At 37.3% G+C, this 24,811-nt stretch overlaps 1 protein-coding gene across 5 annotated transcripts in view; it reads left to right on the top strand.

The window, feature by feature from the left end:
- Positions 1-24,811, top strand: part of AP3B1 (adaptor related protein complex 3 subunit beta 1) — a 287,892-nt gene that overhangs the window by 200,144 nt on the left and 62,937 nt on the right. For 4 of the 5 annotated variants that reach the window (XR_009214137.1, XM_032156995.2, XM_032156996.2 and 1 more), the window contains one exon: positions 842-948. Coding sequence is in view for 4 of the 5 variants with exons in the window: in XM_032156995.2 (XP_032012886.1) it covers positions 842-948 (107 nt within the window). In the remaining variant the exon portion in view is untranslated. Of the gene's footprint in view, positions 1-841; positions 949-2,670; positions 7,047-24,811 lie in introns of those variants that run through there. The other variant, XM_032156997.2, reaches the window with a different exon arrangement.

Raw genomic sequence — 24,811 nt, forward strand, 5'->3', positions numbered from 1 at the left:
GTGTGGCGGCCACGAGCCACATGTAATTACTTAAGTAAAATTTAAAATGCAATTATTTAGTCATAGTAGCCACATATCAAGAGCACGTTAGGCATATGTGGCTAGTGGCCACTTTATCAGATGTAGAACATTTCCGTTATCATAGGAAGTGCTATTAGGGCTGGGGCAGACCATAGAGGACTTTGTGAACTTAATTGAGGAGTTGGGCTTTTATCTTGTAGGCAGTTATGAGCCTTTGAAGAGTCTTAAGCAGGGGAGTAACATGACCAGACTTGCATTTTTAGAAGATTTCCAAACTTACAGGTATCAGTTCTCAAGTATATAGCAGTTTTAGAATCAGTCAGACATTTCTATCTAGCACATAGCTTTTGCTGAAAAAGTATAATCACAAGGGAATTAGGTAGCCTGATTAGAGTGGAGAATAAAATAGATATAGGATTTAAACATCTTTCAAGACTTCTAATTCCACTGGAGCATTCTCTTGGAGCAGTTGTTATTCTTATGATAGTCTGGAAAAAAAATGTTTCTTTACTTTTTTAGGGAGATTACTGGGTGATAAATGTTAGTGATAATGTTATGGGATAAAAATTTTCACAAACTATTACTCAAGATATTTATATCCTTATTTTGTTATAGGATTTGCCATTATGTTTTGAAAGCTAAGACTAATAACTGCCATGACTTGATAATAACTTGACTAAATCAAGATGTTAAATAGAATTGTCATACTTTTATTAATCAAAGTAATTTAATTAGATTTACTAACAAAATAAAAATGTTGCTTTTAATAATTTGAATTAAATGTTCATGCACATTTACTAATTTAGGCCTTTTCTTACAGTTAACCCAGTATCCACTCCAGTTGCACTGCCCACACCAGCTCTTTCTCCAAGTTTGATGGCTGATCTTGAAGGTTTAAACTTGTCAACTTCCTCTTCAGTCATCAGTGTAAGTTATTTTTAAAATACACCAGCTCTGTTTTCTTATGTTGCCATTGCATCTTTTTTATTAAAATGTAAATACTTGAAGTGGATTCTTAGTTTTGAACAGATTCTTCTCTAAGAACAAGCCCAATTTAGCTAAGACCTTTTAATTTTTTAAATAATTTACTCAAACCATTATCTTCTCAGTTTTTTTCCCTTGTTGTCCACACTTAATTATCATCTGTATGTTTTTCTCTGGTATTGTTATATATCTGTAACATACAAAGGTTCTTAACCACATTGACGCAGTACATATATCTGAACTGTGCCACAGAAAGTTGTCCACATTAACAGACTTTCATTTCCATAATCGTTTTATTCCTACCACAATATTTTTTCATAGACTATTAAAAATTCATGACTGTTTTTATTTAAAAGTTCAAGATTTTTTTTCTGTCTATTTTTGTACATTTATTTACATGTGTTCGTGTCTTTAAAATTAGTCTTTAATGTTATTTATAGAATGTGATGTGAAGTGAGGCTAGAACCTACCTGTCACAAAATAGTGCAAAAACCATCAACTTATCATGGTATTTGAAGCTGCAACAACTTTTTATTGTGTTAGCATATTATATCCACTAACCTTTCACTGTAAATCAAGCATGCTGCCTAAGATGTATAATCTGTTGATATGCTTGACCTCCTGTTAATTTGTTGTCAGAAATCTGACAGACTAAAAGACAGAATAGTAAGCTTTGATGGGCACAGGTAGCTTCAACAGATCTGGTTCTCAGGGCTGGCAGGGTACTACATGGCATGTAACTGATCATCTGAGCTGCCTGGGAGCGTAGAGCTGCTTCTGCCAAAAGTGGGAGAAAAGAAGTGCCTAATTCTTGTGTGTTATTATGGAAAAAAATTCCTCCTTTAAAGCAAATACGCTCTCAGTGCTATGCAATGAAATACTAAAAAAAGCTATCTGTATTTCTGTTCAACATTGGTCACCTCGCTTAGAAAGTACAGGTGAAAAGTTTTAAGCTACAATGTTCTCTTTAAGCATAGAATGAGATTATCTCTTAACCACTCAGAAATGAGTAAGAATGGTATTTGCGATTTTAATTTGCACTTGTTTCTAAAAGGAAAAGGTACATTAAAAGATATGAGGGGGAAGCATTGAAAATAAGCAGTTAAGTCTTTCATTTATTCAGGTAATAAATATTTATTGAGCATTTGTGGTAGGCTCTAAAGAAAAAGTGTTAACCAAAAAATCAATAGTGAAGCAGTTAGTTCCTTGAATGGAACAGGAGGTCCCTAAAACCTTGGTTGGCAGTAAGGTAGTGAATAAATAATAACTTGGGCTCTGATATCAGATGTCCAGGGTGCAAACCCCTGCTTTGCCACTTAATAGCTGTGTGACTGTGGGCAAATTGGTATTCTTACACCTCATTTTCCTATGAGAATACTATCTACCTCATAGGATTGTTATGAGATTAATGAAATAATATATGCAATGCTCTTAGAGCAGTGACTGACACATTGTCATTACTCAGTAAATATTAACGAATATTCTCCAAAGTGATATGATATGTGATAATGGACTCTGAGTGTAGACTCTTCTACTTTATTAATAATAAGAAGAAAGCAGTTGAGATTAGAAAAGCTTGTAGTAAATTTTGATTCATCATAAAGTAATTGACAGACTCACCCTTTTATACTAAGGAAAATATTTATTGAGATGGTCTCTTCAAAGGAAAGAAAAGCACTCCATCTAAAGTTGGGCAAAAAATGACCGCCAGTTGACACAGCTGAGTGAAGTAGGACCACAGCACTCACTCCCCAAAAGCTAACAAAATGATCAAACAAGTAGTGCTAAAAAGAATGACAACCAGAAGTTCATCAGCAACAATAAAATATGGACGGGAATAGAACTTTAAATAAAGAAAATGCTAGAACTCTGAAAAATGGAACTTGTAGAAATAAACTGAATATTCTACTGCAGAATGGCATGGCTCCTAATAGCACATCCAGCCCTCAGAATAGTACTGAGAAAAGAAGATGAATCAACCAGAGTTTAAGCTTCCTCATTATGTGTCTGAATTTGGAAAGAAGTGGATGGAAGACATCAGAGGAAAATAAAGAAAACCCCTCAAGAATTACAACTCCCATATAATGCTGTGAGATCTCAACAAATCTAGGAGCTCTTTTGGATCCTGAAATGAAGTTCATAGATGATAGAGTACATCTATAATTTTAAAGTCAACATGTTGTCCTAGTTGAATAGAAAAAATAAAAGTAACATATAATAAACTAATATTTTCAATGATATGTAACTGACCATGACTACACTAGAAGTAGTTAAATGATGCCAGCCCTCATATACAGAACTCATGAATGTGAGAACTATATGTGCATATTGATATAGGTGCGTTATTCGGCAATGCAAATGCTATGGGTTGCGGTATTGCCATCAGTGACATAATTTTCCAAACACTGAACAGTTTTTCTGCACCAAAGTAGTTGCATCCCTGGAAAATTGAGCCTGTTAAAATCTTGCCAAAAAGAAAAAAAACTTCGTATTTTATGTGAAATGTTGTGGGATCAGGTAATTTTAAGCATGTTGTCTAACGTGTTTAACGTGTCTAACAAGACATTTGAATGTTAATAGTTTCATTTTCTCGTAGTAGGAAACAGCTTTTGTGAGGGACATGGTACAGTCTGTATCGTCAGGATCTACCCTGTTCATTACTACGAACATCTAGCATTCCTGGCCTTCACTCCTTAAAGCTAGTGGCATCCTTTACTGTCCCTCCCTCCAGTCGTGTTCTAGCTATAAACGTCAAAGCATTATGTAGCGGTGAAAAGCACAGGCTCTTGATTCAGACCACCTGCGTTCAAATCAGAGTTCTGCACTTTACAAATTAGGGACTTCGGGCAAGTCAGTTTACCGCCCAGTGCCTCCATTATTTTCAGCTGTAAAATGATCATGCTACCTACCTCATAGGATTGTTGTTGGTATTAAATGATTAACAAACATGAAATGTTTATAACGGTACCTGATATGTACTAATAACTAAATATTTTCTGTTATCATTTTCATTACACGTACATCATTAGTGCAACTTTATAAAGGAAATGAAGTGTGACCCAAGAAAACTGTGTTTTCCTATTATTATTAAGGCTATACATAGATATGCTGAAACATGAGAATTACTGTGGATACTACTTTAAAGAAAAGAGTGGAGATACTGCTGATTGTTGAAACCAAGGGAAGGGTGATTCAAAGTAATAGAATCAGTAGCTATAAAAATTGTGGTCATATGATTGAGTATAAATGATAAAAATAGGAAACCAAAACTAGAAGGTGGGGAAAGATGACAGGATACATGGTAATTATTTTTTCGATGTAGGTAGGAAAACGCTCCGTAATATGCAAAATTGAAACCGCTTTTTGTTTTTGTTTTTAATGAAATGCACACCTCTTAATGATTTGTATATACTCAAAGAACATTTATCTGATGTTCTGGAGGGTTTTTTATTTTTTGGTTTTAATTCCATTTCTTTTTCTTCAAAGTAGGATTATAGTCCCATTGTAAGGGATAATTTGTCTGTTTCTCTGTATATCTGTCAGTGGTTACAGAAATGTCATGTTCACCATGGTTAACAGTTACTTTAGATGGAATGGTTTCAGAATGACTTGTTGATTGTTTTGGTACTTTTCTGTAATGTTTAAATGTTTTATAATAATTTTATAATAAACGATAACTTTTTAAAACAAATTATTACTATAAAAATGAGCAAAAGGACAAAAACCAGAAAAATTAATTTATGGTATAACAAATCAGAATAGTGCTTACTCCTAGGAGAATTAGTGCTTATAAGGAAATACAAGAGTAGTTTCTGGGGTGCTGATAACGGTCTCTCTTTTGATCTGGGGGCTGTTACATGGGTGTATTCAGTTTATGAAAAAAATCATTGAGCTTTGCACTTAAGATATGTGTACTTTATGTATATTGTACTTCAATAAAACATTTTTAAAAGTGGACAAATGATATAAACACATTATTCATAGAGGAGGAACTATAGATGATAATATGGGAAAAAGGTTCAGTGGTAGTAATTAATAAATGTAGACTTAAGGAACCATCTTGCCTGTAACATTAGCAAAAATTACAAAAACCAACATCTGTTGTTGCTGAGGTATGCAATGAAGCAGGCATTATACAGTGCTCCACTGGTAAAAGTATAAATTATTACATCATTCTGGATGGCAGTTGGGCCATCTGTATAAAAAGCCATCAAAATATGTATACCTTTTGACCAGGTAAACTCATGTCTAGATTCTTCTTCTAAGGAAATAATTAGAATTACACAGATTTATATGCATGGTTGTTTAAACCTAAATGTCTAGTGATAGTAGTGATGGTTACAAAAAGTATGCAAAAACAATTTAAGGAGTTTTGTACAATTATTAAGATGTTTTTATTACATATTTTAATAAGATAAAATATGGTATAATGTAAGGTGGAAAAAAGGATACAAAATGTTATATATATTATCTAAATTTTGTAAAATTGTACAATTGTACTGTTTTCAAATACAGGGAAATTGAAAGAGTAGAAGAAACTGCATCATAATTTTAACAGCTTTTCTGAATGATGAGATTATGGATGTTTTATATTTAATTTTCTTCTACATATTTTAAATATTTTCCAGATTTTCTCTAATGAAGATATAATACATCTATTACACAAAAAGCAATACTTTTAAAATAGAAATGGAAAGCACGTATATGAATGATGAGGATTCCTTTTTATTTGTTTGGGTCTTTTTCCTTTCCTTTTCCTCTTCCTTTTCTCTTTCTTTTTCTTTTCTCTTCTTTTCTTTTTTCTTTTTTTCTTTCTTTCTTTTTTTTTTTTGACAGGGTCTGGCTCTGTCGCCCAGATTGGAGTACAGTGGTGCGATCTTGGCTCACTGCAACCTCTGCTTCCTGGGTTCAAGCCATCTTTCTACCTCAGCCTCCTGAGTAGCTGGGACTACAGCTGCCTGCCACCACACCCTAATTTTTATATTTTTGTTGGTAGAGATGGCTAATTTGTTGGCTAATTTTTAAATTTTTATTGGTAGAACTAGGGTTTCACCATGTTGCCCAGGCTGGTCTCAAACTCCTGGGTTCAAGTGAGCCACCACGCTCAGCCAGATTTCTTTTTATTGACCCATCTGATACCTGTCTTTCTAGATCACCATTACTAATTAATTGGGTGATATTGAGCAAATCATTTGGTTTTTTTCAACTATGAAATGATAGCAAGGCAGATTTCCATGTTTCCTTTTAACTCTGATATTCTATGTGTGTTTCAACCTAAGATGGAATTTCGAATTAATGAAAATAATTTCACTGGGATAATTTGAGTAAGTTTGTTAAAATAAAGAAATGAAACTTGTTTAGTTTATATAATGACTTTCTAGTCCATCTATAATTTTTATTCTAGTAAATGTTATTTGTTTTCCTTATGTGTATTAGATTTTTTCAATTAACAAAATATTTACAATGAAACCCAAAGAACAATTGCTTTTTCACACGAAATATTTTTCTAATTAAAAAAGTCACTATTTGTTCCTATCCTTTGAATTACATATTCAGAACACAGAGATTTTAAAAAATAATGCCTGACAAACATTATTATCATTATAAGGAAAGGCTTTAGTTTTTTAAACTCTATAATAAATATTATTTATAAACACAGCATGTTTTAGTCTTGCCAGAGACTGGCCATTGGCCAACAGATAGCTCCATTGAGGGAGCATTTTAGTTCCTGCTGTAGTATTTGAGTGAACAAACTGGTTAACTTAGTAAATTTTTTTTTACTGGATTATTATTAGGTCCTGAGTTTAAATCAAGACCTGTAAACACATAAACATCAATCCTTAAAATATTTGCTTCTTGCAGGGATGAAAAAAGAATAGGGGGAAAAAGACAATTTTGTGTGTAAGAATAATGTGAAATAAGAATAACTTGTTCACCTCTGGTATTAGAAATGTTGAGTGAAACTTTGATCTGTTGTGCTTTAAATTACTTTGTATATTTGGGTCACAAAAATATTAAAGTGAATAAAACAGTTAAAGTTACCTATTTTAGTGTATGTTCTGCTTTAACTGGTAAACATCAACATGAAACCTTGACTCATCCTTTGCATTTTTTGTTTCTTCTCGGACTAGTTGTGTAAGAATGTATATTTATTTACTCACTATTTAAGATGATGTTTTTATGGAAAAATCAGAGTCTGACCTTCCTAGGTTAAAAGGTTCTCAAGGTGGCCGGGCGCAGTGGCTCACACCTGTAATCTCAACACTTTGGGAGGCCGAGGCGGGCGGGTCACATGAGGTCGGAGTTCGAGACCAGCCTGGCTAACATGGTGAAACCCCGTTTCTACTAAAAATACAAAAAATTAGCCTGGGGTGGTGGCATGCGCCTGTAATCCCAGCTACTTGGGAGGCTGAGAGAGGAGAATCGCTTAAACCCGGGAGGCAGAGGTTGCAGTGAGCCAAGATCGCGCCATTGCACTCCAGCTTGGGCAACAAGAGCGAAACTCCGTCTAAAAAAAAGAAAGGTTCCCAAGGCAATCCCCAAATGTCATAATACCATAATGGAGATATACTATCTATGATTCTTTAACACCTAATCACAAGCCAGAGGTTTTCTGTGGAAATACACTTTCAGAGTTCCACCTTAAAATGCTAAAAACTCATTTAGAAAGACAGAGTGACATTTGTGAAATGCAGTGAATCTGGAGCCCAAAGACCTGGTTTTCACCCTTGGCTGTGCTGTGTTTGTTATCATTGTGGCTTTGAGCAGTTCTTTGACTTGTGTAAACTTCCATTTTTTAATTCACAAAATGGAGATAATACTTTTCCTAAACACCTTTTTTTTTATGAAAATCAAATGAAATAATGATCCTGAAAATGTTTGAATTCTATTCTGTAGCTGTAAACCCTGAAATCTAGTCCAGTGGCCCTGGAACAAGTGGGATAGTGATTTGACAACAGATAATAGATTCAGATTTGAGGATCTTGGCCTGGATATAGACTATAGGAGGAACAATTCAGTCAAAATTGGGATTGACAGGGTAGAGAGGCTCCAAGGCCTTTATGTTCGGAAATAACATGGGGTTGATGTCACCTATTCCATTTCTTTCCCTTCCTCCTGCCCTCAAATCGGATACTAGAACTATGCAGGAAAAGTGATTCAGTGAAACAAAAACATAAGGTCCTCAGGAAGCACCAGGATCTGCAGAATCAGGGACTGAAAAACCCTTATTGTACAGAAAGGATTATTGCTTAGTCTGCCCAGCAAAGTTGGCCATTTTTGTACTGGGCATATCTAAATCAGGCAGAAGTCACTGCATGCCAAATCTGAAAGCTTGTGATGGGATTATAACTGTTTTTTTTTTAATTGCAAAGAATTCATACTAAAAGTAAATATCAGTTTGCTCTAAAATGTTGGGATTGATTTCATAATTTTTCTGTTCCTCAGAACTTAAAAGGAAAAAGAAAGTTAAATTTCTTGAGTACCTTCAGTGTCTTACCAAGTTAAGGAAAAAACTACAAATAGTTATATTCCTAAAGTAATGTAAAAGGAGCAGTGAGTGGTACATGTCATTCCTTAATAACAAACTTCTTTTGTTTCTATATACCTCTTTAATACACCAAGGATAGTGTTACAGTAATTCACACGTTCTATAAAATAATGAAGTAATGCTGTGAAAAATAGACTCAGCAGGAATTTGCACATCTTGCATCCAAGTATGTCTCTTCCTTGTGTCGTATTCTGTGCTGAAGAAAACATTAGCATGCCGTGAACTGAAGCCAAGTATCAGTGGGTTAAGCCATCTCTGATCTTGTTCTTTGTCTTCTCTTCTTTAAGACTAGGGAATTGGTTATTGAATAATGCTCCCAAGTCTGGCAATAATAACTCAAGAGTACCCTGAATCAACATCTGTGGCTTTTCCCCAAACCCTGATCTTAGGGCCATCCATTTGTATTTTGAAATGATCAAGCTATCCTTTACTCCAGCTGAAAACTTACTTGCCTGATATTTCACCAGGTCTGCTCACAGGTGTATCAAAGAGAGACAGTACCTTTGGTGAAACCATTGTTTGGTTGGTTTTCACTTCATCCAGTTACCAGCCAATCACAAGTTTTTCCACCAATCATTATTTTCATACCATTGATTGTATTAACCTAGCTTAAATCAAATCTAAAATATGTGTGCTTATTACAATTATTGAATGGTTGCATATGAGGGTTGTTGGGTTTTGTAAAACAAGAAGCTTATTTTTAAAGTGGTGAAAAGTAGGCTTCTCTAAAAATTAGTTTTAACAGCGTGTTTGCAAAATATATATATGTATATATTGGGGGCATACCTAGTGGGTATTTCAGAGAGTAATTTGGAAATATTCACTCAAGTTGAATAATGTATTCTCCATGACTCACTAATCGATGTGGCTACACATGAAAACATGCAAGAATGTTCACTGACACATTGTAAGAGCAAACAAAAAAGAAAGAAAATTGGAAACTACATCTATCACTAGAATAGACACATAAATTGTGGCATGCATATACAATGGAATACTGTGCCAGTTGTTAAAATGAATGAACTGGAAATACCTGTTAGACAAATCTCAAAAATAATAGTAAGAAACAGGCTGGGCACAGTGGGTCACACCTGTAATCCCAGCACTTTGGGAGGCTGAGGCAGGTGGATTGCTTGAGCCCAGGAGTTCCAGACCTGCCTTGCCAACATGGCAAAACCCCATCTCTATGAATAATACAAAAATTAGTAGGGCATGGTGGCATGCACTTGTGGTTCCAGCTACTTGGGAGGCTGAGGTGGGAGGATCACTTGAGCCTAGGAGGCTGAGGTTGTCAAGAGCCAGGATCGCACCACTGCACTCCAGCCTGGGTGACAGAGTGAGACCTGTCAAATAGATAAATAGGAACATTACAAAAGAATACATATAGTAGGAAGCCATTTGTAGAAAGTATAAAAGTATGTGGAATTATTTAATTGATTGATGCATACATATGTGGAAAATGTTTAAAACCATACTCGCAACTGGCGAACACCAAATCCAAATTCTGGTTACCTCTGATGCCAGAAGCAAAGAGGAAAGCAATCTGGGATGGGTATACTTGGGATTGTCATTCAGATTAATTTTAAAGTTTTACTCATGCTCGATGGGGGAGGGATGTTGGTATTTTGTTTTTGTTTTAATCTATTCTTTATACTTCTTTGCCTGAATTATTTTATATACAGGTTGTTATAAATGTGAGCTACATTAAATATATACTAAAATCCAAAGTATAACTAAAATAAAACTATCAGTAGTACACTTAATACTTGAGTCCGGGTTTTGTGCTTCCAAATTCCATTCCTTTTCTTCCGTATCTTTCTGCTTTCCTTTAGAATCATATACTAAATCAATCTTTGTAAATACTGTATGTGGTAAACTCCTTACAATTATTTAATTAATGAACTGCGTTTATATGTCCTGTAAAATCTTATTTGCTCCATAGTAGCTCTTTTCCTTCCTAGATGGTGCAAACTTAGTCCATCCTTCATTCCATGCTTAATTTTCTTAAATTCTCAATTAGACTTCAGATTAATGAGGGTTTTATTTCAGTAAAATTCTTTTGTAAAAAAGAAAATGTCTTAAGATTCCTGTTCCAAGGAATTATATAAGAAAATTGTAATGAAATAGAAATATTTCAACCCTTTAGATTTTATTTCAAAAACAAATTTTAGCTTATTTTAGCCATGTAGTTGATTGTGGATGGTACCTTTTTAAAAAAACATTCAGTAAGAATAATTGACAATATTCTAACATGAGTTTAAACAAGATTTGCCTTTGACAAAGCCAGACACAGATGGTCTGACTTTCAGATGGTGGAATACTAGCTGTATTACTTACAGCTTGCATTTTGCAATGTATTCATGAATATAGCCAATAAAAATTTGCAACACCTAAGAGCTTTCATATCTGAAATCCATAAGGCAGGTAACAACACGTTCCCCTAATGTTTATGTTATTCATAGATATCAGTGAGATTCTCTAGATATTTGCATTCTAACATACATGCAGACTGAAAGGCTTTATTATAGCTTAATTTCATTTACTTAAAAGATAGCTTTATTGAACACAGTATGACTAAATCACTATGCTAGGAGTTACAGACCACAGGTTAATAAAACATAGTCCCTTCCTAAAGGAGCTTACAGTTTAGTGAATGAAAAAGACTGGAAAACTTCATTATAGGAGTACAGACAAGGGAGCAAGTAATTCTGCAAAGAGTGCCTATCAATATGGACTTGGATAGCGATATTTGTGTTGGGTCTTGGAGAATGTTTGAGTTTACCAACAGGGAAGAAGAGGAGATGTGTATTTCAGCCCAGGGCATGGCCAGATGAAAGAGAAAAGATAAAATGTATATTATATTTTTGCCAAATTCTGTAGCTAGATATAGCTAGTGTACAAAATGTATGTTTTGGGGGAGAGAGAAGTAGCTACTGATTGAAAGCCATATTGTGAAACAGTTTGAAAGGAGTTCTGAAGATTTTAGAGCAGGTCATTGATAGTGATCAGATCTTTGTTTTATAAAGTTGTATGAAAGATTAATTGGAGAGGAAGAGAACAAAGGAAGAATTTGATAACTTAGGTCGATAACTGAGATTTCCACCGGAATGATTATCTGGGTGGTGGTACCCAGTTAACCAAGATAGAAAATAAGGAGGAGGAAAGGACAATGACATGGAAATTTTGTTTGGAACATGTTACTCTGAGGTGCTTTTGGAACATCAAGTTAGAGATGTCCAGTAAGAAGGTAAAATCCATTCTGGATTTTAGTGAAAAATTAGGGCCAACTAATTAGAATACCAGCAGGTGCACACGTGTGTGCATACACACACACGTCCTAAAGCCATCAGGTTATGGGTAATAGTTCAAGGTAGGGGAACAGAAGGGAAACCTTGTGGGTGAGAAGAGACAAACGAAGATGGAATCCTAGGGAACATCATGCTTTAGGAGACAACAAAGAAAAAAGCCAAATAAAAGGAGTGAAAGAAGGAGGTGAGTCATAGAGCAGCGTGTTATCAGGAAACTCACAGGTTACTGAGGGAAATAGACAAATCATTAGTGTAGTAAGTGCTGACCTAGAGACAAATCCACCAAGTTCTGGGTGACAAAGATCTCTTAGAGAAGATATACATATGTAACCTTGGAACTGAGTCTGGAAGAATGAGTTTGCCTAGGTGGCTGGAGTAGAAGAAGAATGACATTCCTAGCAGAGGAACTAGTATACCTGAAGGCTTGGGGTATGGAAGAACTGGAGTATTGCTGAAACAGTATTTCAATGTAGGGCTTAAGTGTAGCATGTGTAACCAGATCTGATACTTGAGAAGTATGTTGGTGACACACTGTCATGGGAAAATTGTAGTAATGATTCCTTAACTTGTTTTCCAATCTTTTCGTGTGCCGGTACATGTAGAAAAGTGGCAATACCTGTAGTGCATTCTATGGTAAACAGAATGCTGAAGGAGGTTGGAGGCACCCAGTTTAGGAGCTCCAGCTACCGCAGACCCCAGTTGGCCTTGGGGATTCGTGGGGGGCAGTATCGCAGCACACCTCTGACCCATCTGTGGCAAATTAGTGAGGGAGCTCTGACTTAGCTACCATAAAGATAACAGATTTGATGCTTATGGATCACAAACCCTAAGTGGAATTCAATTTTGGACAGTACAGGAAGGCTCATTACGAAAAGTGATCATTTCAAAATGCAAAAGTGGTACACTGAGGAATAGTAAGGAATTTCAAGAACAATCCATGAAACAAACAAAAAGGCCTAATTTGTTGTTATATGCCACTTGGAGGTAGCCAAACTCAAAGTTAAAGGCACAGTCCTCCAGACTAAGTTGGCCCAAGATTTCTGACACCAACTGTAACTTTACGGATTTCCCAAAACCACTCTCCAGTTCAATAATTTCCTAGAACAACTCAGAGAACTCAGAAAAGCACTGTGCTTAGGATTACAATTTTAGCAAAATGAAACAAATTAGAACCAGCCAAACAAAGACACACCAGGGCAGATTCTAGGAGGGTTCCAAATGTGAAACTTTTGGGTTACCCTACTGGCATGAAAATCTGGCAATATGCATGGACTATCGCCAGCCAGGGAAGCTCACTGAACCTCGAGATGCAGAGTCTTTATTAAGGCTTCATCATATAGCCTTGATTGTTTGAACTATTGCCACATGGTTGAACTCTAGCTACATAGTTGAACTCAGTCTCCAGCCCTCCCCTGTCTCTAGAGGTCAGGCTGATATTAAGTAGCTCAACGCCCCAACCCTCTAATCACATGGTTGGTCTTTATAGCTTGGCCAGCCTTATCCTGAGTTATCTCCTTAGCATAAACTATCTGAGGGACCTGTCATGAGTCACCTCAGTGGTGTAAATTATCAGGTGTGGTCCCAAAGGGCCCACCATGAATAACAAAGACACTTTTATCACTGGGAAAATTCCAAGGGTTTAGAGGTGGCCTCTCAAGAGCTAATAGAAAGTCCTAAGCTCTCTTTAGGTTAGGTCAAATTCCTTACTACACATATGCCAATTAAGTGTTTTATTCATCCAACATGTATTTATTCAGACCAGAATATGAAGCCATGCATATAGTGGTAAACAAGATGGGCAAGCTTCCTGCCCTGAGAAAGTTTATAGTTGACTGGGAAAATAAAGAAAAATTGCCTCAAAGTATGTAATTACAATATACCAAGTGCTGTCCTTTTTGTAACAGTTTTGCCCATTTGGAAGTATCTGTAGATACAAGTTGTCTTTATTTGTCATTATTTCTCTGGTTATGAACATAAACACTATTATTTGATATTTGCTAAATTCCACATTTCCACCTTTTTTCCTCTGTACCGTTATAACTTAAAACCTAAAAGAGTTACTTTCAATATTTGACACAGCTTAAGATTTAGATACCTGAACTATTCTCCTTTAGCAAGAAGTAGAAGGATGATTTTCATAGTCTGTAGTCTTCGCCGTTTGCTTTCCTTGAATTGCCATTGAAGACCATCACTTTGTCACTTGATGACGATGCCAGGGTGAAGCTAGCATGGAGTATCAGTAGCTAGCATGGAATTTCCTATGACCAGCAAAAAGATGGCGTTAAGTTTGGCAGCATGACCAAGAAGCCCTGTACTCATGTCCCCCAGCTCCCCGTGGATTTATAGACTGAAGGATAGGAAGAAGCAACCCCATTTGTAATCCACTTGAATTTGGGCACCCAGAGTGGTACAAAGAAAAGCCACAAAGCAAATGTAGCTTCTGCAGTTTTTATCATTTGTCCTATCAGTTTCCTTATCAAAGGAATATGGAAAATTGGCTAGCAAGTAGTCTTACGGATTTTTCCTATTGTCAAAAATTGGCATCCAATGGAGTTACAACTCTCCGTGAGTTAGGGATAAGTCCCTGACCCAGTTTGTGTTGTAGGAACTCAATTGGGAAACAGAGAAGACTCTTATCAGGCCTTTTTTTGGCATGGAAGTCACTCTGTTGGTTTTAAAACAATAATAAGAAAAAAACAAACCATAATTCGTGAAGAAGTATCTGATTCACTCCATCTGAAATCTACTAAAACAGTATTTGGAATTATTAGGATAATTGTGCATTATAATAATAACTATTGTGATTGAAGTCAGTTGCATTGTATTTAGGATTTCAGTTTCTCTTGAGTAGTCTTGTCTTAGATATATCCTCCCCAACCACCCCCCTACCAGTTCTCCTCCTCACTCTCTTTTAATTGCTACTAGGGTATTTTAGTTGTTTTCCAATCTCTTATATTGGCAGAGTGCTAGACTTTTTTCAAGTTGGTCTGCAAGGAGAGATTGCTTTGAGGGATGTCTTTGTTGAATATGTACATTTACTAAGTTATATGCCAGACATTTCATGAATATGTGATCTCATTCAAAAAATTATATGATAAAGTTTTTCTAATATGGTAGAAGAACCATCTTTTTTTTTTTTTTTGAGACAGAGTTTTGCTCTTGTTGCCCAGGCTGGAGCGCAGTGGCACAATCTCAGCTCACCGCAACCTCTGCTTCCCAGGTTCAAGCAGTTCTCCTGCCTCAGCCTCCTGAGGCATATGCCACCACGCCTGGCTAATTTTGTATTTTTAGTAGAGATGGGGTTTCTCCGTGTTGGTCAGGCTGGTCTCGAACTCCCAACCTCAGGTGATCCACCCGTCTCAGCCTCCCAAAGTGCTGGGATTACAGGCATGAGCCACCGTGCCCAGCAAAGAACTAGCTTTAAAAAAATTTTTTTTTACACTTTATAAAGTTAAGGTATATTCAGGCCCCAGGCTAAAAGACAAGTCCAGCTAAGATCAAATTCCTTTGAGTTTAGAAGAGGGAGAAATTGTAAGTCAAAATTAAAAATAATTTTGTCATTTTAAATTTAGGAAAAATCCTTTATTTGTTCTGATGGAAATGTCAGTAGTCATGGAACTGTGGTAAAAATAATGAAAAATCACTGGCCTGGGTCTGCTTAAATTGAAAACATTTTTAAATTAAAGTGTGACAGTATTTTGTGCTTCCATTGCCTAGCCACGTCCCATCTTATTCTTTTATTCAATTCTCTGGGTATGAGGTTGCTTTAATTCTTAAATTAAACCTTAAGGTATGTCATCCTGCTGCTTGATCTTTCTATTTCTGTGCTCAGAAGTCTGAGGGACTCATAACAGACCATTTTCATCTCTCCTTTTCCTAGATTACTAAAAGGAGCTACTTTTTAAAAAGAGATTGTTATTAATTTTTAGTTGGAGATTTTTTTATTGCAAAATATTTTTAATTGGCTTAAGCAAATATGTGCCAGTTTGTCCTAACTGGCGGATAGTACTCATAATGTTAGTTGTTAGTATTATAGTAAAATTCCCCACAGTGACAAATCCACTGGATCAGATGCTAATTATAGTTATTAATGAACTAGCAATTATTTGTTGCAAAAAACCCAGGTCACCCAAAAAAGCAAAGGAAACATGCACACAAATCTGTAAGAAATTGAAGGATTAAAGAGGTTGTGATAAAGAAAGCCTTAGGCCTTTCGACTTCCCTTCCCTCCTCCTTTGTGGTAAGTAGTTCTGCTGGCTGTGAGTTCACTCGTTTCAGAGCTGAGAGTTCACTGAACATCTGTCCACTTTTCCCTAAGATTATGATTTTTAGCTTTTATTTATTATAATTAAATATACCACAGTAGGAAATAAGGTGATTTTAAAAATATAATTTATTTTAAAAATGTAATTAAAAGATTCATCTTTTCTGGCAGTTTTGTCATCTTCAGTGAAAATATGTAAATAAATGAGTTTCTGAAATTCTGTCTGTTAAAAAACTTCATAATCTGAAATTATGCATTAAAAAAAGCAGTTCATAGTCACACAAATTTGATGGAACTTTGTTTGACTATGAATTGCTGTATTTCAAATTTTGTTGCTACTGTTGAATTGTGGTATTGAAATGAAGAATATAGTTTTTCAGCTTTATGGTATCTTAGATTATGCATTGGTCAATCATATATCAAATACTATTTAATTACATATCAGCCAAGTTAACTTCTGTTACCACTGTTCCCCTTAAAAAGAGTGCCAAATTTTTTTCTGAACACAGGGCAGGGCATGGTATGGAAATTAATAATTCTTATTCTAATAGTATTAAATCTCTTAACATGAGAAACCTGACCTAAACATGGAAGATGTTATTATGATATTTACAAAACCTTTATTTCTCTTCAAAGGAAGAGAAAATGAATTTATCTGTAGGATACATGTCCAATGGACACTAAGAATTTATTACCAGAGACAGGAGAGTATGGAGTAAAAACAAGTACAGTATATAACCCTAATATCAAAGAAAAGTAAAAACCACTTAACTTAGAATATATCAGACATGGGCTGGGCGTGGTGGCTCATGCCTGTAATTCCAGCACTTTGGGAGGCCAAGGTGGGCGGATCACGAGGTCAGGAGTTCAAGACCAGCCTGAACAATATGGTGAAACCCTGTCTCTACTAAAAATACAAAAATTAACTGGGCATGGTGGCTTGTGCCTGTAATCCCAGCTACTCAGGAGGCTGAGGCAGGAGAATTGCCAGAACCTGGGAGGTGGAGGTTGCAATGAGCGGAGATTGCACCATTGCACTCCAGCCTGGGCGACAGAGTGGGACTCCATCTCAAAAAAAAAAGAATATATCAGACACATTGTTACTCAAATCATTCAGGGAATGTAATTATATACAGCTTTTGTAAGCCTATCAGTAAGTGCTTTTCCTTAAATTTGCAGCTGTTTTTCATTACTGAATTTATGACTTTTCTCCTCCAAATGTTAATATGGAAGGTCTGCTTTACACTTCTATACAAATAATACTCCCCGCAAAAAAACGAAACAGAAAATTTCAGCAAATTCCAATTTAGAAGGCATATACCTTTAGATTAAGAGAGATTTAAAAGCGATACCAGCCAAATGTGTTCATCTTGCTTGAATTCTGATTCATCTCTAAAACAACACGCGTGAAATGGCCAAGGAAATGTGAATACTGTATTTTAGGTGAAATTAGAGGAATTTTTGTTTTATATCATTTTTAGATGTGATGATATTGTATGTTTTCTTTCAAAATCTTTATCTGTTACATATACAAACCAAAGTATTTACTGATGAAATAATATATGGAATTTGCTTTTAAATAATTCAGAAGTTGAGTAAAAGATTAGATTAAACGATTGGCTAAATGTTGGTAATTTTGAAATTTAGTGCTCAGTACCTAGTTGTTCATCATATCAGTGTCCCTGCTCCTGTATACATTTGAAAATTTTTCATAATGCGTTTTTAAATGCGTAATTTCAGAAACTCATTCATTTACATATTTTCACTGAAGATTTGACATTCATGCTTCATAGAATATGTGACCTGACACAGTATCTTATATATATAAATTAGTACATCAAAGTTTACATTCAGTTCAGGCTGTTAGCTATGAAATTAGGTAACAGGATTCTAGAGTCCCTTCCAGGTCTAAAATTTCTAGAAATCTAAAGAAAGTAAGTGGAGAGACTTCAAATGGCTTCAGTAACATCATCAGCATAGGGGAAGGGTTGCCTTGTCTTTTGCATTAGAACTATAGATGTAATAATATTGGAGTCTGGGTTTCTGGAAGATAGGACAGGACCCTTTTTTATCCCCAGTGCTTAATACATAATAGGTGCTCATCAAATGTGTTTTGAATGAATTAACCCTTCCTATTTTCCAGAGTCATTAGTATAGAACCCATTAACACTGCTGTCAGTTTAAAGAACTCCATTGGTGTTTGAATGTTTATTTATTTTTATTTTATTTATTTTAAGTTCCAGGGTACATGCGCAAGATGTGCAGGTTTGTTACATAGGTAAACATGTGCCATGGTGGTTTGCTGCAGTATCAACCCATCACCTGGGTATTAAGCCCAGCATGCATTAGCTATTTATCCTGATCCTCTCCCTCCTCCTGTGCCCCCTGCCAGGCCCCAGTGTGTGTTGTTCCATTCCCTGTGTCCATGTGTTCTCATTGTTCAGCTCCCACTTATAAGTGAGAACATGCGGTGTTTGGTTTTCTGTTCCTGTGTTAGTTTGCTGAGGATAATAGCTTCCAGCTCCAGCCATGTCCCTGTGAAAGACATGATCTTGTTCCTTTTTATGACTGCATGGTATTTCATGGTGCATATGTACCACATTTTCTTTATCCAGTCTATCATAGATGGGCATTTGGGTTGATTCCATGTCTTTGCTGTTGTGAATAGTGCTGCAATGAACATATGTGTGCATGGATCTTTATAATAGAATGATTTATATTCCTTTGGGTATATACCCAGTAATGGGATTGGTGGGTCAAATGGTCTTTCTGCCTCTAGATCTTTGAGGAATCACCACATTGTCTTCCACAATAGTTGAACTAATTTACATTTCCACCAACAGCGTAAAAGCATTCCTATTTCTTCATAGCTTCACCAGCATCTGTTGTTTCTTGACTTTTTAATTGCCATTCTGACTGGCATGAGATGGTATCTCATTGTGGTTTTGCTTTGCATTTCTCTAACCATCAGTGATATTAAGCGTTTTTTCATGTTTGTTGGCCACATAAATGTCTTCTTTTGAGAACTGTCTGTTCATGTCCTTTGCCCACTTTTTAATGGGTTTCTTTGTTTTTTTCTTGTTAATTTGTTTAACTTCCTTTTAGATTCTGGGTATTAGACCTTTGTCAGATGGATAGATTGCAAAAATCTTCTCCCACTCTGTAGGTTGCTTGTTCACCCTGATGATAGTTTCTTTTGCTGTGCAGAAGCTCTTTAGTTTAATTAAATCCCATTTGTCAATTTTTGCTTCTGTTGTAGTTGCTTTTGACATTTTCATCATAAAATCTTTGCCTGTGCCTATGTCCAAAATGGTATTGCCTAGATTTTCTTCTAGGGTGTTTACAGTTTTGGGTTTTACATTTTCGTTTTTTTTTTTTTCTTGAGATGGAGTCTCACTCTGTTGCCCAGGCTGAAGTGCAGTAGCGTGATCTCAGCTCACTGCAACCTCTGCCTCCTGGGTTCAAGCAATTCTCCTGCCTCAGCCTCCCAAGTATCTGGGATTACAGATGTGCACCACCATACCTGGCTAATTTTTGTATTTTTAGTAGAGACGGGAGTTCACCATGTTGGCCAGGCTGTTCTTGAACTCCTGACCTCAGGTGATCCACCTGCCTCGGCCTCCCAAAGTGCTGGGATTGCAGGCGTGAGCCACCGCGCCCAACCACATTTAAGTTTTTATTCCATCTGGAGTTAATTTTTGTAAAAGGTGTAAGGAAGGGGTCCAGTATTAATTTTCTGGACATGGCTAGCCAGTTTTCCCAGCACCTTTTATTAAATAGGGAATCCTTTCCCCATTGCTTGTTTTTGTCCGTTTTGTCAAAGATCAGATGGTTGTAGATTTATGGTCTTATTTCTGAGTTCTCTATTTTGTTCCATTGGTCTATGTGTCTGTTTTTGTACCAGTACCAGGCTGTTTGGGTTACTGTAGCCTTGTAGTATAGTTTGAAGTCAAGTAGAGTGATACCGCCAGCTTTGTTCTTTTTGCTTAGGATTGTCTTGGCTACACAGGCTCTCTTTGGTTCCATATGAATTTTAAAGTAGTTTTTACTAATTTTGTGAAGAGTGTCAATGGTAGTTTAATGGGAATAGCATTGAATCCGTAAATTACTTTAGGCAGTATGGCCATTTTCATGATATTGATTCTTCCTATCCATGAGCATGGAATGTTTTTCCATTTGTTTATGTCCTCTCTGATTTCCTTGAGCAGTGGTTTGTAGTTCTCCTTAAAGAGATCCTTCACTTCCCTTGTTAGATATATTCATAGGTATTTTATTCTCTTTGTAGCAATTGTGAATGGGAGTTCATTCATTATTTGGCCCTCTGCTTTTCTGTTGTTGGTGTATAGGAATGCTTGTGGTTCTTGCACATTGATTTTGTATACTGAGACTTTGCTAAAGCTGGTTATCAGCTTAAGAAGCTTTTGGGCTGAGATGATGGGTTTTCTAGATATAAGATCATGTCATCTGCAAACAGAGGCAGTTTGACTTCCTCACTTCCTATCTGAATACTCTTTATTTCTTTCTCTTGCCTGATTGAGCAGAACTTCCAATACTATGTTGAATAGGAGTGGTGAGAGAGAGCATTCTTGTCTTGTGCTGGTTTTCAATGGGAATGCTTCCAGCTTTTGCCCATTCATTATGATAATTGGCAGTGGGTTTGCCATAAATGGCTCTTAATTGTTTTGAGGTATGTTCCATCAATACCTCAGTTTGCTTTTTTTGTTGTTATCTCTGATAGGTTTTGGTATCAGGATGATGCTGGTTTCATAAAATGAGTTAGTGAGGAATCCCTCCTTTTCAATTGTTTGTAATAGTTTCAGAAGAAAGGGTATCATCTCCTCTTTATATTTCTGGTAGAATTCAGCTATAAATCCATCTGGTCCTGGGCTTTTTTGGGGTTGGTAGGCTATTTATTACTGCCTCAATTTCAGAACTTGTTGATCTATTCAGGGATTCAACTTCTGGTTCAGTCTTGGTATTTACCCATTTCTTCTAGATTTTCTAGTTTATTTGCTTAGAGGTGCTTATAGTATTCTCTGATGGTTGTATTTCTGTGGGGTCAGTGGTAATATCCCCTTTATCATTTTTTATTGTATCTATTTGATTCTTCCTCCTCCTCCTCCTGCTCCTCCTCCTCCTCCTCCTCTTTCTTCTCCTCCTTCTCCTTCTCCTTCTCCTTCTTTCTTCTTTCTTCTTCTTCTTTTAGATGGAGTTTTGCTCTTGTTGCCCAGGCTGGAGTGCAATGGCGTGATCTTGGCTCACCGCAACCTCTGTCTCCCAGGTTCAAGTGATTCTCTTGCCTTAGCCTCCCGAGTAGCTGGGATTACAGGCATGTGCCACCATGCCCAGCTAATTTTGTATTTTTAGTAGAGATGGGGTTTTTCCATGTTGGTCAGGCTGGTCTCGAACTCCCGACCTCAGGTAATCCACCCGCCTTGGCCTCCCACAGTGCAGGGATTACAGGTGTGAGCCACCACACCCGGCCTCTTTTCTTCTTTATTAGTCTAGCTAGTGGTCTATCTCTTTTATTAATTTTTTTCAAAAAACCAGCTCCTGGATTCATTGATTTTTTTTTTAAGGGTTTTTTGTGTGTCTGTCTCCCTCTGTTCCACTCTGATCTTGGTTATTTCTTGTCTTCTGCTAGGTTTGGGGTTTGTTTGCTCTTGGTTCTCTAGTTCTTTTCGTTATGATGTTAGGATGTCAATTTGAGAGCTTTCTAGCTTTTTGATGTGGGCAGTTAGTGCTATAAATTTCCCTCTTAACACTGCTTTGGCTGCATCCCAGAGATTCTGTTACATTGTCTCTTTGTTCTCATTGGTTTCAAAGAACTTCTTGATTTCTGCCTTAATTTCATTATTTACCCAGGAGTCATTCAGTAGCAGGTTGTTCAATTTCCATGTAGTTGTATGGTTTCGAGTGAATTTCTTAACCTTGAGTTCTAATTTGATTGCACTATAGTCTGAGAGACTATTATGATTTCACTTATTTTGCATTTGCTGAGGAGTGTTTTACTTCCAATTATGTAATCGATTTTAGAGTGAATGCCGTGTGGCACTGAGAAGAATGTATATTCTGTTGTTTTGGGGTGGAGAGTTCTGTAGATATCAGGTCCACTTGATCCGGAGCTGAGTTCAAGTTCTGAATATCTTTTTAAATTTTCTGTCTCGATGATCTGTCTAATATTGACAGTGGAGTATTAAAGTCACCCACTATTATTGTATGGGAGTCTTAAGTCTCTTTGTAGGTCTCTAAAAACTTGTTTTATGAATCTGGGTGCTCCTGTATTGGGTACCTGTGTATTTAGGATAGTTAGCTCTTCTTGTTGAATCGAACCTTTTACCATTATGTAATGCCCTTCTTTGTCTTTTTTGATCTTTGTTGGTTTAAAATCTGTTTTGTCAGAAAGTAGGATTTCAACCCCTGCTTTTTTCTGCTTTCCATTTGTTTGTAGATTTTCCTCCATCCCTTTATTTTGAGCCTGTGTGTGTCTTTGCACACAAGATGAGTCTCTTGAATACAGCGCACCAATGGTTCTTGACTCCTTATTCCAGCTTGCCATTATGTGTCTTTTCATTGGGATGTTTAGCCCATTTACATTGAAGGTTAATATTGTTATGTGTGAATTTGATCCTGTCATCATGATGCTAGTTGGTCATTCTGCAGACTTGTTAATGTAGTTGCTTCATAGTGTCATTGGTCTGTATACTTCAGTATATTTTTGTAGTGGCTGGTAACAGTTTTTCCTTTCCATATTTAGTGCTTCCTTCAGGAGCTCTTGAAAGGCAGGCCTAGTGGTGATGAATTCCCTCAGCATTTGCTTGTCTAAAAAGGATTTTATTTCTTCTTCGCTTATGAAGCTTAGTTTGGCCAGATATGAAATTCCAGGTTGGAAATTCTTTTCTTTAAGAATGTTGAATATTGGCCTCCAATCTCTTCTGGCTTGTAGGGTTTCTGTGAGAGGTCTGCTGTCAGTCTGATGGGCTTCCCTTTGTAGGTGATCTGGCCTTTCTCTCTGGCTGCCCTTACACTTTTTCTTTCATTTCGACGTTGGTGAATCTGATGATTATGTGTCTTGGGGTCGATCTTCTCATGGAGTATCTAACTGGGGTTCTCTGGATTTTCTGAATTTGCATGTTGGCCTGTCTTGCTAGGCTGGGGAAGTTTTCCTGGATGATATCCTGAAGTATGTTTTCCAACTTCTTCCATTCTCCCCATCTCTTTTAGGTACCCCAATCATTCATAGGTTAGGTCTTTTTACATAATCCCCTAATTATTGGAGGTTTTGTTTGTTCCTTTTCATTCATTTTTCTCTAATTTTGTCTGCCTGTCTTATTTCAGCAAGATAGTCTTCAAGCTCAGAAATTCTTTCCTCCAGTTGGTCTGTTTGGCTATTGATACTTGTGGGTTGCATTGTAAAGTTCTCATGTTGTGTTTTTCAGTTCCTTCAGGTCATTTATATTCCTGTCTAAACTGGTTATTCTGCTTAACAGCTCCTGTAGTGTTTTATCACGGTTCTTAGCTTCTTTACTTTGGGTTACAACATGCTCCTTTAGCTCAGCGAAGTTCGTTATTACCTACCTTCTAAAGCCTACTTCTGTCAGTTCATCCATCTCAGCCTCAGCCCAGTTCTGTACCCTTGCTGGAGAGGTGTTGTGGTAATTTGGAGGAGAAGAGGCACTCTGGCTTTTTGAGTTTCCAGCAGTTTTTCATTGATTCTTTCTCATCTTTGTGACTTTACCTCCAATCTTTGAGGCTGCTGACCTTTAGATGGGGTTTTTGTGGGGACTTTTTTGTTGATGCTGTTGTTGCTTGCTGTTTGTTTTTCTTTTAACAGTCGGGCCCCTCTTCCATAGAGCTGCTGCAGTTTGCTGGGGCCCTCTCCAGACCCTATTGTCCTGGGTCCCTCCTACACCTGGAGATGTCACCAGTGGAGGCTACAGAACAGCAAGGATGGCTGCCTTCTCCTTCCTCTGGGAGCTTCATCCCAAAGGGGCACCAACCTGATGCCAGCAGGAATGCTCCTGTGTAAAGTGTCTAGCAACCCCTGTTGGAAGGTCTCACCCAGTCAGGGAGCACGGGATCAGGGACCTGCTTAAGGAAGCACTCTGGCTACCCCTTGGTGGAGGGGTTGCGCTGTGCTGGGGGGGAATCCCACTCATCCAGACTGCCCGGATTCCTCAGAGCTAGTGGGGGGAAGGACTAAGTCCACTGATCCACCAAGACCATGGCTGTTCCTCCCCAGAATGGCTTTGTTCCAGGGAGATCAGAGTTCTGTCCGTAAAACCCTGGCTGGAGTCGCTGAAATTCCTGCAGGGAGGCCCCGCTCAGTGAGGAGGAATGGGTCCATGTTCAGTCTAAAGAAGCAGTCTGGCCATGATCTGCCAGAGCCACGGTGCTGCGCTGTGGAAAATTCCTCCTGGGTCCAAACCGCCCAGTCTCCCCAGCACTGGCAGGGGAAAACGGCAGCCTGGAGCTGCAGTGATGGCTGCTGCCCCTTGCCCAGGAGCTCGGTGGTCTTAGGCAGCAGGCAGCCACAGTGATGGCAGCTGCCCCCCTTCCCCTGCCAAAGCTCAGTCATCTTAGGCAGCAGGCAGCTGTAGTGATGATGGCTGCCCCTCCTGAACTCAGGAGTCTCAGGGAGTCTCCAGCCGAGGGGCCACTGAGAATCTGCACAGCTGTGTGCTT

The sequence above is a fragment of the Hylobates moloch genome, unplaced genomic scaffold (assembly GCF_009828535.3).
Source record: "Hylobates moloch isolate HMO894 unplaced genomic scaffold, HMol_V3 SCAFFOLD_6, whole genome shotgun sequence".
NCBI lineage: Eukaryota > Metazoa > Chordata > Mammalia > Primates > Hylobatidae > Hylobates > Hylobates moloch.